General features: G+C 37.0%; 1 protein-coding gene across 8 annotated transcripts in view; it reads right to left on the bottom strand.

Moving 5' to 3' along the window:
- Positions 1-20828, bottom strand: part of AOPEP (aminopeptidase O (putative)) — a 198918-nt gene that overhangs the window by 147289 nt on the left and 30801 nt on the right. For all 8 annotated transcript variants that reach the window (XR_004254378.1, XR_004254377.1, XR_004254381.1 and 5 more), the window contains 2 exons: positions 17310-17463; positions 14030-14278 (listed from right to left, as the gene is read on the bottom strand). Coding sequence is in view for 2 of the 8 variants with exons in the window: in XM_032206693.1 (XP_032062584.1) it covers positions 14030-14278; positions 17310-17463 (403 nt within the window). In the remaining 6 variants the exon portion in view is untranslated. The remainder of the gene's footprint in view (positions 1-14029; positions 14279-17309; positions 17464-20828) is intronic.

The following is a 20828-nucleotide window of genomic DNA, read 5'->3' as shown; positions in this document are numbered from 1 at the left end:
AGCCCTTTTAGCACCAGTTCATAGAAAATCCACTCAAAAAAGCCTTTCTAACAGAAGTGAGAATAAACATCATATAATTGCAAAAATGCATGTAAGGACTTTGAAAGCCTTGTTTCACAGTTTTGGGCAGGCTTATGGGTTTGCTCTTAATTAAAAGACACTTTTAGGCCAATTTGTTTCAAAAGAGCCCAAGACATGGCACATGCAATTATTAATAACAATAATAGAAAAAACAAATCTAACAAATAGCATAAACAGGATAATCAGAATGCTGCAACAGGCCCTGAAGACACTCCTCTCCCTTGTCCATCATTGACTTTTTGTCACTTCAAAATGTCAGGGGCTGTGAGATCCCTAATGAGCATTTCTAACACACAAACATTTTCTAATGAGACAAAAAAAAAAAAAAAAAGTCTTAAGTAGGGTGCTAACCCCATCTTGAAGTTTACTCAAATTTTAGCCTTACATAAATGTAAGTTTTGAGATTTGCAAGTTTCAGAAAGAAACTACTGCTGTGTTCTTCACGTTGCAAGACCAAAAGGAAAAGCACTCCACAGGAACTGTTTGAAAGGGCTACGTGTTCTCTTCTGTAATTAGGTACTTTGGAAGACCTATTCCCTTACTCTGTCTCTTGGTCACTACCCAAAATTAAAATAGTAACAGACAGAAATAACATGCAGGAACTGGTACTGCAGCAATTTACTACATTTGTAACGTTTATACTTCACTGGTGTCAAATATACAGTTTGGAGGACCAGAAGGAAATTCGGTATTTTTCACTGTGCCATGCAAAACACACCAATCAAAACTGTTTTCTTTACCTACTGATCTAGCTCTGCTTGGAATATGTTCACTAGCTCTATATCATCTTATAGTCTGTTCTCTTGAGGGTGCCTATGTCCTTGCTCATGCCTGTTTATTTTACTTCATGATATCACTTCTCAGCACCTCCTATACCAGTTTGTCTTCACAACATTGATAAATAACTACTTCACAACTCTGCCTGTGTCTTTCTCCTTGCTGCCTCCTGATTTCTACACCCCTGCAGCTGAAAACAAGAGAAAGTCAGCGGTTTGGCCTCTGTCAAAACATTACAAACAATATGCTTGGAAGCAGTCTTTATGCACAGAACTGCCTAGCACAAGGCACTTCAGTATGGACACACATAGCTGCAGTGAGCACTGGAGGAAGTCCATACTTGGTAGGATTGGTATCACATGCTAATTCTCCCTGTTTCTCAGCTGGAAAGCAGTGAGACACACTTAACATAACATACACTACAAGCATGACAAGGAGAACTGGTATTAGGATTATCTCCTTATTTATTTATTTATGTATTTATTCTCCCCATGTATTAGAAGTGGTGCTTCAGGTAACTCACTGCACAGCAGAGATGGGCATTCAGTTTCAAAACAGCCTTACGTTTCCCACCTCTCTAAAAGGGATGCCCATAAATAACAGAAGTAGCAGGACATCCCAACTCTGTTTTCTTTTTTTCTTTTGAGTGGAATGCAGGGCTTTTTATGTGATTAACAAGGACTCAAGGATAAGATGCTTAATTGTTGTGTTCACAGGAAGTTATTTTGTGCACAACTGTCTAACAAAAACTAAATCCACCTAAACCAAAGATAAAGGGGTGAATTTTTGATTCCTTCAGAGTTCCAAAAGTATTAGATAAATTACATGAGAAAGCATCATCAGAATCTTTTGTGAACTGAGCCCTAAACTCTCAGTTAAACACTACTGATTTGCACAAGATCTCCTGTGTTGTGTTTTTTTTTTCTAACAATATACCTCATGAGAATTAGAAACAACATTTAATAACTCACTCATCATCATTAAGAGCTAAAAAAGCCAAACATATACAAGATTATATTTTTCAGGATTAATCTGTTACAGTTTAACTTTCATAGATAAATTATGATCCTAAGCACACGGGACAGATCTTCTCCTAACTTCATGGAATTACTCATGATCTACACCAGCATTACGGAGACCACACCATTCATTTCAATAGACTAAAAATAAGAAAAATTGTCAGCTGCATATATTGCCTGGTTGCTGAAATTGCACTTATATGGGCAAAAGCAAATTGCTTCTTTGTAAATAATACTTGGAAAACTGTATGAAAAATATCAGTACAAAATCAAAACATTAAATTATAAACCAGTTGTCATAAGTATAGGAAGGGAACAGAGCTTGTTTGGCATGTAGTTATTTGTAAAATACTGGTATTTTAGATAACTTTTACATTTTTGTCAAATACTTAGTGTTCCAAAATAGGTATCAGGTCGTTGGCTCATGGCTTAACTTCTCTTTCTGGAGTTACATATGAACACTCATTGTAGGATTAGTAAGAAGAGGCCTGCTTTTCTGTTTGTTTGCTTGTTTATTTGTTCTGAGGGATTGGTAGACATAGAAGGGAAGAAATTCAAGAGATTTTTCTTGGCACTGTAGTGCCAGTTCAGTCTCTGCTTGGCTTACATCAAAATAAGATAGAAAAAGACTTAGAAAAATAGTCATGATAGATGTATTTACACCTAGACACTAACAAAATGTCCCTTACCATAACTCTGTTGTACCTAAAATAATTTCTCAGTTGAAGAGGAAGCCCAAAAAGAATCTAAGAAATCTATCTCTGCTGCTTTCATCCAATCAAACCAAACAGTAAAATCAGCATTGGCTACTTTACAAACAGTAAAATCAGCAAAAGCTACTATCACTCATAGTAAGAAAAAAAAAACAGAAGCACCCCCTTTTCCTCATTCATACTGACTGATAAGCAGTGACTGCTGAAATAAGTATGTCGTATAAAGCATTTCCAACAACTTAACCACATTCAGAAACAATTTCTAAACTAGTAAATTAAATCATTCTATTGCCCTACTGCAGAAACATTCCATACAAGATTACACCACAGACAGTAATACTATCGAATGCACATCCTTAGACTATTAGATCTTATCACTAGAGATCCCATACCTTATCCACAATTTCAATAGCTTTCACTTTTTTAATGTACTGAAACTTCTACACATGTAATCAGCATTTCCAAGATCAGAATTAATAATGAAAACGTATACCGTGGTTTTTGTTTAAAAAAAAAAAAAATAGTTAAAAAAAGCAAGCAGTACACACTATTTCAAAACATATTTTTATTAGTATTAGCAGCCCAGAAATTTGGAGTATGCATTTCAAACTTGGCAAAGAGCTACTACTTACTCTTAAAACCAAGAAGAGTCCAGGAAGGCTGTACAATGTTAGAACACTGGTTTTGGGCTCAAAGGACCTAGACCAACTCCTTTGGGAAAAAATAAATAAATAAACAAAAAAAAAAAGAGTGACCACTTCATATGAATAGTTTTGGTGTTTTGTTTAAACTTGACACTACGGCTGCAATGAAGTAGACTGACATTTGCAGCTGGCAACTGGTGCCAGAAGTAAAGAAGTGTGGATTTAATGGATTTAAAGCTTTCCATAAATTTCCTTTTGCTTTGAGCATCACTTATCTTGCAGACTGCATTTAAAATCTAAGATATATTGCTTGCTTCTCCACAGGTGTGGCCAGCAAATTAGGGATTATGAAAGACAGAGAGACAAAGAATGCTTAGAATACCTGCTATAGCAGCAAGTCAGGTCAGAAATAACCTCATGATAGGAGTCTGTGGCTGCTTTGAACACTGACTTTTTTTGGCCCTTTTCAAAGTAATCATACAGCATCAAAAAAATTGGCCACAAAGTTAACTATCTTCTTTCTTAACACTTACAGCACATACAAGGCAAAAATCTGCATTTATAAGCACTTTACTATTTATATGACTCAGAAATTGGAATGAAACGTTACAGTGTTACTGACTGTTATAATAATAATAATAAACACAAGACTGAGCTATTTCAATACTGATCTGCAACAAAACTTTCCATCATCTTATGCAGTTCTGTTAGTAGGGTAAAAAAAAAAAAAAGTTAAGGTAGAGATAAAAAAGACAGAGAGAGAAAAACTCAGTTCTGAAATCTAGTTTCAAAATCTCAAAAATAATATTCAATAATGACCAGTAATTACTACTTTTATCTCTCCATATTCTATCTCTCTATACACAACTGTTTTGAGGAAAAAGAATAAGTTTACTTTTTAAATTCTGTGCAACTCCTGTAACAAAAAAAATCATTAGCACTACATACTTACACATAAACATGCACATACATGAAGGGCAGTCATGGATATATGTGATCTTAGTATCACAAAATCATCTGGTTTGGAAAAGATCATCAGGATCACCAGGTCCAACCATCAGCCTGACCTACTGAGTCCCATCACTAAAGAATAATCCTAAGCACCACATGCACACATCTCTTAAACACCTGAAGGGATGGAAACTCCACCACTCTGCCCATCACACTGTTGAATGTCGTATGATTAGATATGACCTATTGATCTAGCCTATCCAGATCCCTCTGCAAAGCCTTTCTACACTCAAGTGGATAGGCAGTCTCGCCTAACTTGGTATTGTCCACAAGCTTATGTAGGGTGCACTTGATCCCCTGATCCGTGCCTGATTCCAGGCATGTGGAATGCTGCTGCTGACTGGATTCCAACTGGATTTAACTCCATTCACCACGACTCTTTGAGCCCGGCCATCCAGCCAGTTCTTTACCAAGCACCTGTCCAAGCCATAAGCAGATAGTTTCTCCAGGAGAATACCATGGGAGATGGTGTCAAACACTTCACTAAAAGCCAGGTAGGCAACATCCACAGCCATTCCCTCATCTACTAAGTTCATCTTGTATTAGGAGGCGATCACGTTAGTCAAGCAGGACCTGCCCTTCTTAAAAACACGAAGGCTGCTTCTGATCACTTGATAGTCTTTTATGTGCTATGTGATGGCACTCAGGATGATCTCCTCCATAACCTTCCATGGGAGTGAAGTCAGACTGACAGGCCTGTAGTTCCCTGGCTCTTCCTTCCTGCTGTCTTTGTAGTCTGAAGTCATATTTGCTGGGTACCCTGAGGACAACTGGCCTTACTAATAAAGGCTGACGCACAGAAGTCATTAAGTACCTCAGCCTCACCCTTATCTTTCAGCACTATGTTTCCCCTCACATCCAATAAAGGACTGAGGTTCTCCCTAGTCCTCCTTTTGCTGATGATATATTATCAAAAGGTTTTTTTTTTTTGTCTTTTACTGCACTAGTCAAATTGAGTTCCAGTCAGCTTTTGGCCCTTTTCATTTGCTCCCTGAGCAACCTGACAACAGCTCTGTAGTCCTCCTGAATTTTCCATCCATTCTTCCAGAGCTCATAAACTCTTTTTGTTCCTGACTTCCTGAAGAAGCTCTCTGTTCAGCCAGGCTGGTCTTCTTCCTGGCTGGCACAACTTTTGGTGCATTGGAACAGCCAGTTCCCACTGCTCTAGGATTTCAATCTTGAAGAAAGTTCAGCTTTCCTGGACTGCTCTGCCTCTAGAACAGCCTCTCGAGGGTCTCCTGTCAACCAGGTCTCTGAACAGGCCAGTGTCTGTCCTCTGGAAATCCACAGCAGCGGTTCTGCTAACTGCCTTCCCTACTTCTCCAAAGATCAAAAACCATATCACTTCATGATGGCTGTGCCCAAGACAGTTTCCAGCCAACATACCATCCACAAGTCCTTTGTTTGCCAACAGTATGACTATGTATACATACATGGTTAAGCATCCATAATCTGTATGATATACACTATATATAAGATACATAATCAAATAGCTGCCCTTCATATATGTGTATATATACATACTTTTCATGAGCCAAAGCATTTTATGCCAGCTTTAAGCCAGGGACAAGTTTTTACAGCCAGTTATAAACCACTGGAATAAAAGTTTATATTGGAAATGCTTAACTATAACGGTGCTAGTGGGCTCTGCAATAACTCCAATCTCAAAATTTAATAAAATGCAGTCGCTATTCTACAGTAGCAGCACAAAGAGCCCCATTAACTCTCCAATTACTGCAGGAAGAAATAACATTTTTTGCAGCTAAAGCCAAGAGAGATGGAGGGAATGAAGAAGGAATTGCTTCATGTTCCAACTTAAAGCCTCAGTTTAAAGTAATGGGACATATTAAGAGGCTTATTCTACACAATGTAATATTTATTTCACTCGTTTCATGTAAGTGAATTTCTGTATAACAGCCAATTTTAAGAATGTTTATTTAATAAATAATGGGGGAAGGGAAGGGAAGGGAAGGGAAGGGAAGGGAAGGGAAGGGAAGGGAAGGGAAGGGAAGGGAAGGGAAGGGAAGGGAAGGGAAGGGAAGGGAAGGGAAGGGAAGGGAAGGGAAGGGAAGGGAAGGGAAGGGAAGGGAAGGGAAGGGAAGGGAAGGGAAGGGAAGGGAAGGGAAGGGAAGGGAAGGGAAGGGAAGGGAAGGGAAGGGAAGGGAAGGGAAGGGAATACACAGAACATGTGATGCACAGTGCAAGTGCTCACCACCAGCTGCCCAATGCCCAGCCAGTCATACAGTATGGAATATCCATCTGGTCATTTGAGGCCAGCTGTCCTGGCTGTGTTCCCTCCCAGCTCATTGTGCACGCTCAGCCTCCTCACTGGCAGGGCAGCACAAGAAACAGAGTCCTTTGCTTTGTGTAAGTACTGCTCTGCAACAACTAAAACATCAGCATGTTACTACCACTATTTTCATCAAAAATCCCAAACAGAATATCATAACAGGTGCTATGAAAAAAAAATTAACCCTATCCCAGCTAAAACCAGGACAAGCAATTTTATCATTGCTCGAATTGATGAAAAACAAATTTTGGTTTCTATCAAGAGATGATCTTGTTTTATTTTTCTTGCAGGTTTGCATTCAAAAGGGCATCTGCTAATAGTTAATAGGCTAACAAGATGGCTCGGCACATTAGTAAGGGAATATATTGTGCCTGAAGTACTCCAAATCCTGGTTTGATCACAAAATGACAACTGCATGAAGGACTGTGATTGCCGTGGTGGCAAATTACACCTCAGGCTCCAGATAAAAGTCAGAAAATGTTCTGAATGTGAAAATACCACTAAGTTAATATACACGTGTTTTACAGACACATACTCTGAATTACTGCTACTAACAGATAAGTCTCCAACACAGATGAATTTAGTACAGCTTTATTGTTTTGAAATAGTATGATAATGCTTCAGCAAAAGTAAAAATTACTAAGTTGCTACTCTGCCACTAGATCAATATTAATTTCATAAAAATTTGACTTAATTCTGAAGAATTTGAGACCAGATCCAGATTTCTGTAACAGTGAAAAAAAAAATCGAGGGAAAGACAGACAAAAATCAAACATAATGTGCTAAATATTTAGATGGCTAGAAGACATGTCCCAGATCTCTTTAAATTCAAAACTGAATGTAGGTTATAGCCAATATAGCCATACAGTCAGTTTTGAATATCATGTCTGACTGCTTTTCCGGTATTAAAAACAAAAACAGCATTTTAAATAGATACCCAGCTTTTCCTCTCTTGCCAAGTATTTACTCAGCTGGTATCACATTTCCCCCTCTCCATTCCACAAGGCAAATCTCTGGAGTCCCTTTGCTAAGCACAGGTATACTGAGATTATTATTTATAGCAGCTTTGTTTTATTGCAACAGAGCATTTAAAGCTAGCAAACACTCCAAGTATCTACCAGAAGAACTACTATTTAAAAGAAAACCCATGTAAATTAAAATGAATCTCTACAGTTACAACTCACTGTGGTAGTCCTTGTGCTAGACAATATGCATTTCATACATAATTTCCACAATACTAAAATAAACAATTTTTGCTTATTTGCATGTGATTTTACAAAATACTTAATTTTCCAAAGGAAAAAATGCTAATTGTAAAAATTGCCTCTTGAAAAACCTTGGTAATTTGCAACCTTTTGTAACAAACTCGGCCTAAGTGTTATTGTACTCAGAAAGAAAACAGAGAGCCTAAGGTTAAAAAAATGATTTATGCTGATTTATTCTGATTTAGCACTTTTGTTTGCAGTGATGAATGGACTACTTGTTATTTTCAGCCAAATTTCATGCTTGATTCTTCATCTCAGAAATACAAGAATGACAGATACTATTTCCTCCTAGGTGCTCTCCACTATACTCCAAATTCTATTTAAAAAAAAGCACTGAGCAAAACAAACGACCACTACTTGCAAACATTGGTAGGAGGTATAAGCTCAACAAACTTTTATTTAAATTCAAATGACATTAAATTTACTTGCATCATTACACCAAATTTAGCTTATGAACTTTGGACTTTAACTGAGTCACAATCCTGGCAACAAATATATAAAGCGGATATGCAAGCATGTTTTTTGATCAAAATGTAGAGGACTCTTGCATGTAAACTTGAGGACATACAAAATCATTTGTAGTATCGGGCATTAAATTCTCATACAACTTGCAGACTCCCATATATAAACAAAAAGAACAAAGAAAAAAGGAGAAAAGGACAAAAAAAAAAAAAAGACAAAAGAAAAATGAAAATTAGACAAAAAAAGAAAACAGAAAAAAGAAGAGAAAAAATAAAAAGGGGGAAAAAAAGGAAAAAGGGAGAAAAAAAAATAAAAAAATCACACCAGACATACAAGCAACCAAGTACACAAGATTCCAGTTAAGATTCTCACTACATAATGCATCAAAAATAGGTTACAAATCCATTTTTCTTTCTCCAGACATCATATTTTTAGCTTGAACTCTTGTATGTGTTATTTCTGTCTGGATAACTAACTAGTGATACACCAAAAATAGACTAAGGAGTGTTCATGTTCGAGCTTTACTTTTGCAAATATTTCCTAAAACTAACACAACTCAAAATGCTGACCAAAAAGTTTATATAAATGTATACTCTCACAAAAGGCTTGAGCTGAGGCAAATGGTCAGTCACAGCTCTGCAAGACTGAACAATGCTAAAGACTGACATTTAGGTTTGACATTTGGGTGGTTTCCAATCGTAGTGGCTTTCTATAGACTTATCAGTTGTCATTGGAACACTGTAGATTTACAGATTGGATAAATGATGGCTACATACACACAGATCAAAGAGCCTGATTTGTTGTTGTTTTCCTTTTCAATTCAAAAAGTTAACAACCTTAGTGAAATGGCCTGGAAAGACTCAAGAGTACTGCTGAAATATGTTGTTTAGAAAAAAGGGATATTCCTTCTACTTGATATACCATCTAGGACCATTTGCATGACGGAAGAATAGAGACAAAGCTGGGTTGCTAACTCCTCTGTTAGCCAGCAATATAAGTTGATGTGTTTTACAATTATTCAATGATTCTAAGAACCCTCTACATTTCAGTCATCAAACGCCACTTGAGTTTCAAGGGTGTCAAATATATTTGAAAATAACGTCACTTATTTTAGAAATAGGATTCAAATATCCTATCAGGATTTTCCTTTGAAAACATCAGTATCTTATTTATAGGTTCTTTGGTTTTAGTTATTTGCTAGCTCTGCTGAGCAAAATTGCTGTACGAACAACCAAACAGCTAAGCTCAAAGGTCAATACACCCCATTATTCTATTTTCAGCAGCTACTAGTGCTGTAAAACTAAGTTATTAAACGCTTATAGAAAAACATAAGAGCAGGGTACATACCAAAGAGCACTCTTTTCATCGTACTCTCATAGCTCCCAGCGATGTGTGATGTGACTAGTCACATAACTGATACATGGTGCTTCACGTACAGATCTTTAGTTGCGCTAGCACCAGTACATTTAAAGTTCCAGTTTTCAAATCCAAACAGAAAAAGTACTAACCTTATGTTACTCCAACTATGTGTGCTGGAAACAAACACACAACAAATTTGAAGACCACTGTTTCTAAAAAAGTCCTTCAACTCAACATAAACAAAGGCTTACAGCCTCCAAGGGAATAAAATAAGTATCAGTGCATTTGCCATGAAAAAGTAGAAGGCTGGTAAGCAGTATGGAAGGCCCTAAAAATGCAAAAGATCAGTGTGACTGTGAAAGGCCCTCTATGGGCAAGGAAGCAATAAAGACTTCCATGGAAAAAGAGGGCTTATGCAAGACAGTCAAAGTCTCAAGCACAAGCTCAGATGGCACATAAAGCCAGGGTCTATATTTGAAAGAACTCTTTTTTCCCAGATGGAATGAAAAAGAACACAGAATTCAGAGTTTCTGTAGGTTTTGCCAAAAGGAAAGGAGATTAGAGAGCTGGAGATCAGTGGGAAGAGATTTTGAAAATGAGATCAACAAAACTGGACTGGGAATGAACTGATCTGAAGACAGTGTATGCCCAAGGAACACACAAAACCTATTTTTTATTTGAAGTCTTTCCACCAGTTTTGTTCACATGAGTAACTCTACTCATGGCCCACTGTACTGTGATTCTATGATCCGTAAGAAATTTTTCACTCAGAGGGTGGTGAGGCCCTGGCACAGGCTGCCCAGAGAAGCTGTGGATGCCCCATCCCTGGAGGTGTTCAAGGCCAGGCTGGATGGGGCTTTGGGCAGCCTGGGCTGGTGGGAGGTGGCCCTGCCTATGGCAAGGGGGTGGTCTTTAAGGCCCCTTCCAACCCAAAGCATTCAGTGATTATGCAATTCTACTGGCAACTGTGGAATAATCTAGGTATTTAAATGCCAGTGGAGTCTACATTCAATCCCTCAGTGTCATCAACAGCAACAAAACCACGGAGCTACCTGTAATCTCCTTCTTATAACCTGTTAGCTCCCAAAGTATAAAAATGACAGCCATCTTATGGTGTAATGGCTCTTCCCTGGCTCTAGAGTCTTTGCAGTCTCCTTTTTTTCACTACTCTTCTTCCCCCAATTCTCTCCCTTCTGCTGGTGAGAGAACTTTAAATCAGATGAAAAGTGCCGTTAAGTATTCATGTAACTGGAAGTTCTACAGAAAGCACTGAATCTCCAGCTTTTCAGCTATGTAAATTTGCTCCACAATGCTTTATTAATTTGATTTTTTTTTTTAATTGCATGGTTTAACATAACATCACCAACAAATACGTGGGCCACATTCTTCTTTTACTAATATAAATCTGGGAGAAGCTATACTGAAGTCACTTGAACTAAAATAGCGTGAAAACCAAAAAGAATGCAAAATTAAATTTTCCAACTTCAAAGATCTGCAGGAAGCAAGAGATGATGACTGTAATTATTATATGCAATCAAGATTCTGTTTCCATAAAGAAATCCATTGCAAATTAAAAAAGACAGGAAGAGATGTACAGAAAGTGTAAGTAAAATGAACATGCTTTCAAGTAGAGTTTTTCCCATAAAGTCAGACTTCAAGAGAAACGTAGCCGCCTCACAGTAGTGGCTGCTGCAACTGACATCTTAAGACGCCTAATTAGGTCACTCTATGCATGCACTATCATCATTTCATACCACTCTAACATGCTGGGGAAACAACTCCCTTAAGAAAAGGGAAGCATTTTGGGATATAAAAAACACAGTAAGTATCAGCTAATGAGGAACAGAGAAAGAAAAGTGCCAAACACTGTAAAGCCCTGAAACTTAAGATAATGACTAAAATTTATGACTGCTTCCTTCCCTGGCAGACAGGAGTACAATTAGAATTCTCAAAACAACAATCCCTTTGTGCTGGCATGCTGTTATGTTTATACTGCTACAGATAGACTAGAAGATAAAAAAGTAAATAGTACAGCACCCTTTTTAACCCAAGATAATAGCACTTTTTTTTTTTTCTTTTTCTTTTCTTTTTTTTTTTTTTAATGTGGCTTTGGGCACAGTTTTGCATATAGCTTAGTCTTAACTGAAGTCATTTGGGTAATTATCATTGCATGGGCAGGAATTAACCATTTACGTTAGCTTGCTATATGCACAGAACCTCTGTTTGGAAAAAAAAAATCACATGAAACAAGAACAAACGAGCTATTATGAGTCACTTAATAATTCCCTTTGCTGTCCAAACAGCTTGACATTTAAACAGCTTAAATTATTCCTTTATTTCCATTTTTAAAAATTTGAATGTCCTTGGCTTGATGAACTGTTGAAAGAAAAGCATCAGGAAGTATGCATGTCCTTTCTTTCATCCTTCACTTATATTCAATGATATGGATCACTTGGAACAGACAGTTGTTAGAAGAGGCATAAGGAAATACTGTAATAATGCTTATAGGTTTTCTCATCTCCTTCACAAAGAAAGCACTATTACAATATTCAGAATACGCAATCTGGATAACCACAGATGGTTTTGCAACAGAACACCCTGCAGGCATTCCCTACAGATTCTGGGAAAGGTACATGCTGGGGAAGCACTGACATCTTCCTAAATAGACATAGCATACCAGCAAATGAATCTTGAAGATTTCATCTACTGTGTGCTGTCATTTTGGCCTACACAGCTCTTGTCCCTTGCTCCTTCCTTTTACATCGTGTGTACATCTTGCTCTTCCTGGTTCCACTGATCACTACTCTTGTCATACATCTAAGTAAAATGGCTATCTTCTTACTCATTTACAGTGATGGGTCCATAAGGACCCATGTCAACCTTTAAGCATCATGTCTTTGAAATAAGAAAGTAAGCTGCTCTCTCCATTTCATACGGCTTCAAGAACATGTTACTCAACATCATGCTTACCTACAAATCAAACCTCCATGCAAAGCATCAGAAAATATAATCTGTAGTGGGCATCCAAAGCAACCAGGAGTCATATAGATCTCTTGACACTTTCATTTATGGGTTAATTGAGCAAAGAACTATCATTGCAAACTCAGTTTATGAGTATAAATAACTCATAAGTTATTTATAAAGCAATGAGGCTTATCTGACAAAGGAGAGTGTCACTGAATGCCAAAGTCTTAAATGTTACAGATCTTTTTAAAAGTGAAAGTAAATCTAAATCTAAATCTAAATCTAAATCTAAATCTAAATCTAAATCTAAATCTAAATCTAAATCTAAATCTAAATCTAAATCTATACAATATTATTATTGCATGCCAGCAGTATTTTCTGCTTTTTTTCTTAAGTAAGATTGCAAGAGGAAATCTGAGAAAGAAATCTACAGAAATATAAATCACAACGTAGCATGAAACAAAAAGTTTCATCACTTGCTTAATTATACAGTTTGTAAAATGAAATCTAACACAGTAAGCTTAGCAGTTGGAACTTCTGGTTCATCTAAGCACTTAGGCTGGCAGTTGACAACTGCTCTAATAGTTCCATACAAAACTAATAGTCTGTGAATACAGCTTTCCCTTCAGTCCTCCCCTTTCAAAATAACATTGCCTTTAATTCCTCCTTCAGATGTTTTTTCCGTAATATATATGCCTAAAAGCATCAATTCTAGTGTTGGCACTAGGCAAACTGTGAATAAAAATAGTGTTTCATTCTCTGCTATGAATAAATACTATATCTGATTACCAACTTGCATATTTCTTATAACACACACACACAAAAAAAGGGGAATTTTAATTGTTAGACACTGCTATACTAGTACAACTAGTAGAACTAAAATTTTATTGTCACTGCACAACTGGAAACTGAAAAATATTTAATTAAGCTTTTTATTCTCCACAATTCCATGAAAATTTGATAATATAATCCTTAAGGTTTGCCTTCCTCAGCTTCCAAAGACCAGTGTTTGACTATAAAACCATAAATCACAAACAGCTTATCAATAAACTCTGCATCTGAATTTTAACATGCTCCTGTTTTGTCAAGACATAATGGTGAAGTCATTGACAAAAGAAAACATAACAAAATGATAGCAGTATCAAGTACTGAAATGAATAGATATAATAAAAGAACTTCAGTTTTGCAAATGAGGAAATTCAGAGACATATCTAATAAGCTTATATTTTTCTTCCTGAGCCTTATGAAAACTAATGTTCATAGCACAAAGGATGTAAGTAAAGAAAACTAAGAAAAACCTACTCAGCAACAACTAGAGTTTTAAAACTGATTTAACAAAAATAACACAGCAACTTCATATTGATAGAAATTTGACACTGTTAATTAGATGATAAAAAGGAGTCTAAATAAATATAGAAGGTGAGATATCAAGAATTTTCTTTACCTAGCCATTCCCAGGCTGGAAAAGTTGGAAGGAACTATCAAAACATCAAGCCTGGAAAAGGGATGGGTGCCCAGTGTGGTGTAAGCAGCTGAGAGGCACTGAGGAATGAGCTGAAGTAGATGTTCTTCACAGCATTTCATAAGGCACCAGGGAGCAAAGACTCTGTAAGGAATGACTCTCTGCAACCTGGCAGCAGGATTTTGGAAACGGCAGGGATATTCCACATGTCCACAGCTTTCTTCATGCCATCTGATAATAACAAGAACAAAAAATGGTTTAATACGATATCAGAAACATGCACAACAGAGTATATTAACTCAAGGATATTTCCTAAGCACTGGAATGATATTTTCTAGTCACCAGAATCACAGAGTTAGTTCACATAAAACCATCTCATTTATCTTCTCATACCATTCATTCATGCAAAGCACTGTGAAAACATAGGTCAGAATCTTTACTACATACCTTACTGAAACTGATATAGTTACTCATAACTAAAAAAGATGAGAGTAGTCAAACCTTGTTTTTATAATAGATGTGAATCAATTGAACAAGTGCTGAAAATGTAGATAAACTAAGTAATAATACAACAATATTTGTTCAGAGAATTCCTGTTTAAATCATAACATTTTTATTTACCCCATAAACATATCAGGTGCAATAGAATGAAATTTAAAGTTTTTCTGTTGTTGTTGTCAGTAAAAAAATTGCTAGGAGTTTTTACAGTATTTTTTTTTCTCAGGTAAAACATTAGATATCAATTCAGTCTTATCATCATAGACATTTCAAGCTATCACATTAGGATCCAGATTATTTTACATTATCCTTACAGAATATTCAAAACTGTAGCTGGAAAGATGAGTAAACTTGATCCTTCCTAAACACTGAGTCATATACCTTTACAATAATTTATCTGCCCAAATAGACTTGTATCTAAGCAGAAATCAGCTTCATGTTTTCACCTCCTAGGTAGTCTTCTGTGCAGCGCAGAACCTCTCCTTGGTTTCAGATTTCATCTTAAAGAAGCTGGTTCTATTATGCCTTGACAGGCAAAGCATTTACTGTTACTGCACCAAGTATCACCAAAAGCATTTATATTTGTAAGATCATGCTCCAGGTGAGTGCTGACACACAAAAACAAATGAAATCATGTAGGAAAGAACTACATTTTACAGAAGTGCCAAAACTTTTAACACCTTATATAACTTTTTTTTTTTTTTTAGTGAAAGATGTAGACATTGATTACATATATTAGCAGAGAAACTACATCCATCATTATACATTTTTTTCCAAAGGGTAGTTTAAACCAGAATATTTTTTTCCCTAAAAGAATGTAACTTTGTATTTAATTGTCAGAGTTGATACTAGGCAGGAACCTGAAAACTAGCACCCTATCTCTTGTGGAAGTTGCCATGGAGTCCTTAAGAAGATAAAAAACTTATTTTACATTCTAGCTCCGCTTAATATTTTGACACAGTCTCCTTATGTCAAACTCACTGGCACATGGATATAAATTACATTACACCTTTAAACACTTCCTTCAGAAATCCCTCGTCTTCCTGCCATACAAGAGTCTATCCCCATTACCTTCTGTGAGACACTACCTTAATATGTGCTTGTCTATATCCATTTCACATCTTTTCCAGAAAGCTCCGCTAATGGCTTGGTTACATAGTCTTAATAACTAAATAAATAATAAGTATTTGTTTTGCTAACTCCCAAATAAACATATTTTTTTTGTCAGTTTTTCTTTCAAGACATTAGTTGTATTTATTTCACTGTCACTACTTTATCCGTTGTAGATACATCACCTCATCTCTGTCAATTAACTCACCCAAAAGGGATAATGATAATGACCATCATACTGATTAAAACTTGCAGTAACTTTTGTTAGAAAAAGTTACAAATACATTTCCCAGTTTCCAGATTTTTTACAAAAAAAAAAAAAAAAAAAGCTCATTTACTCATTTACTCTATCACCACACTTGTCAGAATAATCTTTTGCATTAAATCGATAAAAAATACCTATTCCTGAACAGGCTGTACTTAACAATTACTGAGTATTCCTGTTTAGGTAGTCATATTAGAAACATATAAACATATAGATGAATAAACATAAAACAATTTCTAAAAGTTTATCAAACCTACAAACTATTTGGAAGCTTGACTAGGCATGTCTTACTGATCTTGGACAAAGCATGAAAGTTCCTATTCTCAAGATTTATTAGCATTTGAAAAAAATTAGTCAAGCTGCAAACCACAGAATCCTTTAATTTTAAATTCCAATAATTATGTCCTCATTTTCCAAAGTCTCACTAACTCTGTCAAAATGGTAAGGACTTCCACAGTCTTAATGTTAACACAGTATTAGCCTCAAAACAGTTACCTAACAACATTTTTTTAGGCTAAGCTTCTAATTGCAAAATAGAAAAAACATTTAAGGAATCTGAAAAGCTGACAGTAATATGTGAGAAAATCATGTGCCATGTCTGAGACTGCTGTTAACTAAGGTGAACACATGTGGAAACAAGCTATATTGCTCCACAACATTAATTTTTAACTTCATTTCTCATTTGCAAGCCTATGTAGTATTGTGATGTTCATTCACAACCCCGTAATAATTTAAACACTATGATCAGTTTTGACTGGATTGGAAAGAGGGATAGATGCATTCGTAATAATTACTTTTCTACACATTTGGTGAAAAATAGCTAAGTAGCCACTGCACATACTGGACAACAAGCTATTTCTTTTATTGAATAGAATGAAGAACCCATCTTTCTTTCACAGGACCACTGCAATACTACACATCACCCTAGGCAAAACACTGCAAAGGCCAGCTCTAACTTTGGGATGGGACTGGACTGGAAGGGAAAAGTAGGGGACTTGGAGTGAGTAGGCACGATGGTACTAGAGGGTACTACGCATCCAGAATAGCCCAAGCCTAGTAGCATCACAGATATTGCAGGCAGGCATTGTAATAAAAGATGGAGAATCTGGTACTGTTACAGCAGGGCATTAAGCACAACAGGATGTAGGATGCAAATCCAGAAGACATTAGGATTAGACCTATTACTCACTAAGCAGGCTGTTTTCACATAGAAAGAACCACATCGTTACCTGTGAAATAAAGCCTTTGGAATTATTTCCATGTAAAGATTTTTTGGTTCACATTTAAAAAGTTCTATTTTGATTCCTGTACTGAAATGGCTCCAATCCACAGAGTAAATGAAAACGCTATGCATATATACCATTTTTCAACAATAATCTAAACACCAACCTGAAATCAGCTTGTGAACATTGCAAAGACAACTCATTGTTTGTCTGGACAGCAGGTGTGAAGGACTGTTTAACTTCTTGCCAGCATCCCACAGCGATAGTGAAGGTGGATGCTGGCATTGGCATAGTCACATAGTAGTACCAGCTCATGACACCTGTGAGTAAAAAGAACATTTGTACAGACTCATCAGTCACAGAACACAGACAGTACTTGATATTTTTATGTACTTGAGACTGTGGACCAAACCTCTTGCCATACATCATGGTTATTTATGTTGAAGAAGGGAAAATAATTCCACTGGGACAAGTAAAAGCAGTCATATGTAACCACCACAGATTCAGTATTGTTCACTTACACCCACATTCCTCTGTCTGCTGATATTTCTATCTATAAAAAAAAACAATCATTGCTGAGATGTTATTAATGCAACTTAACATGACTGTACTCTTACTGACCAAGAAGTGCATCAGATACAAAATCTAATAGAATCTTCAGACACAAAAAGATTAACATTTAATTCTTTTGACCCTGGATCACCACCTCATGATTTTGTCTTATCTGTATGACCTTGCACAGAACAAACACTTTTCTTTGTGTTCTGGACAGTACCAAACTGACAGGAAAGATTTAACAAACAACACTAGTGCTTGTGAATCAGACCTGGCAATCTGAGATACATGATGTGCCAAACAGGCAGTGAGAAATCAAAGCTCAGAATCAGATGGGATATTGCCAAAGTCAATGATTTGGTCAAGATAATCCAGGAGCTGCTATAACAAGATTAGAGAGTCTATTAGAAGCTAAAAAGATGAGTCTTATCAGTATGGGAACACAGTGCTGGAAGACAGAGAGTACACTATAGGCTGACTGTATCTGTGAACATGTGTGGACAAACTAGAGGATATTTTAGGACAGCATACCTTTCATGAATTTAAATGTTACTTAGGTTTTCCATTTGTCCCTCTAAAAATGAATACAGCTTAAGGGTAAAATTCAAGTACTCCCTTATGGACCCAAATACAGTTACTACACCATATTAATACCTTAATTGCTCTTGGAACGAGCCTAAAATGAGTTACAAACTACAGAATCATGCGCAAATAAGTGTAGCCATGGAAACTGTGAAAACATACAAACTTCAGTTGTTTTAAGAGAACATTAATACTTGCAATGGTATTCTAACCAGGGCTACGGAACACTATCAAAATGAAAATAAAATAAAAGAAAAAAAAATCCTGTGGCTGCCAAAAGGCATAGAGAAAAGAAACAACAGCACAGCTAAACTACCTGTGGGTCCCCTAATGCACAGAACATCAAGCTGTTCAAAGAAATGACATATAAAAAAACCTTTTTGCATAGCCTCAGTAAATTTTGCCACCTACTATTTTGTATAAGAAAACAATATTGTATAAAGCAATCTAAGAGGAAGATAAAACCTCTGCCTCTTACATGCCCTAGCAACCACCTATACTCCCTCAGTCCATTCTGCTTCTGGCAACACTTACCATTACCATCAGAAAGCTTTGATCTGTATTGTCAGCTGAACATATATTATTCCTGTAATTCTCCTAACCTTCCAACAGCATGGGAGTAGAGGGAACTTATTTGCTCCAAACACATTTGAAACAAAGAGGACAACTGTTTTGCCAATTTATTTATTTATTTATTTTTAAACTTACCAAGGCTAGCAAACAGCCAAGGAAAGCAGATCCCACTTCGAGAGACAGATGCCACCCAGGAGAGCAGCAATTTATCTTTTTGAAATACTAGACTGTCATGTAGTAGTGCAATGTAGAGCTTCACTGATATAAACTGTGCTAAAAAGCCCACGCCTGCTCACACTGAAGCCAATAGCTGCTTTTCCTTTCACTTCAATGGGCGCAACAAAAGACTGAGAGGTAGTCTAAAAAACTTCACTCAGTGTAGTATCTGTTATGTAAGATGTGTTACAAAATGTTCTATGCAGTTACGTTAACAGTAAAGCCTTCAAACAGCAAAGGAAGAGAATTTGAGGAAAAACTAATGCATTTTCAGCTGTGTTCTGAAGAATGAAAGTCAAAAGGCAGTCACAGAAAAACTGTTCACGATGGCAGAGAAGGTACAAAGGAGAAGGCTCCCACAGCAGTGAGAAGACTGTCTAAAAGGAAAGGGAAGAGGTCTGTGCCATGCAAACAGAGGCGGTGGAGAGGGTTACAGTGAGAAACATGTTTAGCAAGGCAGGCTGGAGCAAGCAAGACCATAGAGGTTTTGGGGGTTTTGCTTTTTTTTTTTTTTTTTTTTAATTTCATTTGAACAGAATGTCGAAATGAATGGGGAGTCAGTTTAGCAGTCCAGAGAGAAGAACAACATGTACTGCACTCACAAGTTAATATGAGCTGGCAACAAGCATATGCTTTTCAGAGCCAGAGCAAACCTTGAAAAAGGATGAAGGCACCAAAGAAAACAGAAAATCAGTTTTCTTGATATGTGTCTCCAGATTTATGTAAACTTGGGTTTCCTGAAGAAGAGACGAGAAACTGACATACAGCTCCTCCTCTGTTTTCCAAGTCCTGTATATTTTACAGGCATTTTAGAGACCATGCAAACTCTGGATGTTCCTAGAACAAGATCCAAGATTTATATTGTCTTTACACATGCAGCTTGGGCTCATTCTATTTCTTGCAGGGATTTTAGATGCCCTCTCCATCCATACTCTAGAACTGTACATGATAACTGTATATTTATCCCACAGTGGTTTTCTCTTGAACAACTGAATCACAAGCACTGTCATGATCATAGAATCACAAAATGGTTTGGGTTGGAAGAAACCTTAAAGATCACCCAGTTCCAACCCCCCTGCCATTGGCAGGGACACCTCCCACTAGACCAGGTTGCTCAAAGCCCCATCCAGCCTGGCCTGAAACACTTCGAGGGATGGGGTATATACAGCTCCTCTGGGCAACCTGTTCCAGTGCCTCACCACCCTCATGGTAAAGATTTTCTTCCTTATATCCAATATAAATCTACCTCATTTTATTTTAGTGGTATTGTCATACCACTACACTCCCTGACAAGGTGTCTCTCATCATCTTTTTTGTAGGCCCCCTTTAAGTATTGGAAGACACCAGCAGGTCTCCCTGGAGCCTTCTCTTTTCTAGGCTAAACAATGCCAAGTCTCTCAGCCTGTTTTTACAGAAGAGGTGCTCTACCCTTTTGAACATCTTCATGGCCCTCCTATGCACTTGCTCTAACAGGTTCATGACTCTCTTGTGCTGGGGTCCACAGAGCTGAATGAAGTACTCCAGGTGAGGTCTCACGGCCATGATTCTTTTGATGCAGCCCAGGATACGGTTGTCTTTTTGGGCTGCAAATGCACATTGCCAGCTCACGTTGACTTTTTTTATCCACCAGAAGTCCTTTCCAGACCCAAGTCCTTTTCCACAGCACTGATTTCAATGAGTTCTTCTGTGGTCCGCCCTCATGTCTGGGATTGCCCTGACCCAGGTGAAGTACCTTGGGCTTGTTGAATCTCATTAGGTT

This window comes from Aythya fuligula, chromosome Z (genome assembly GCF_009819795.1).
Source record: "Aythya fuligula isolate bAytFul2 chromosome Z, bAytFul2.pri, whole genome shotgun sequence".
Taxonomy (NCBI): Eukaryota; Metazoa; Chordata; class Aves; order Anseriformes; family Anatidae; genus Aythya; species Aythya fuligula.
The sequence above is the reverse complement of the archived record's forward strand: the minus strand, read 5'-3'. Positions and strand labels throughout refer to the sequence as shown.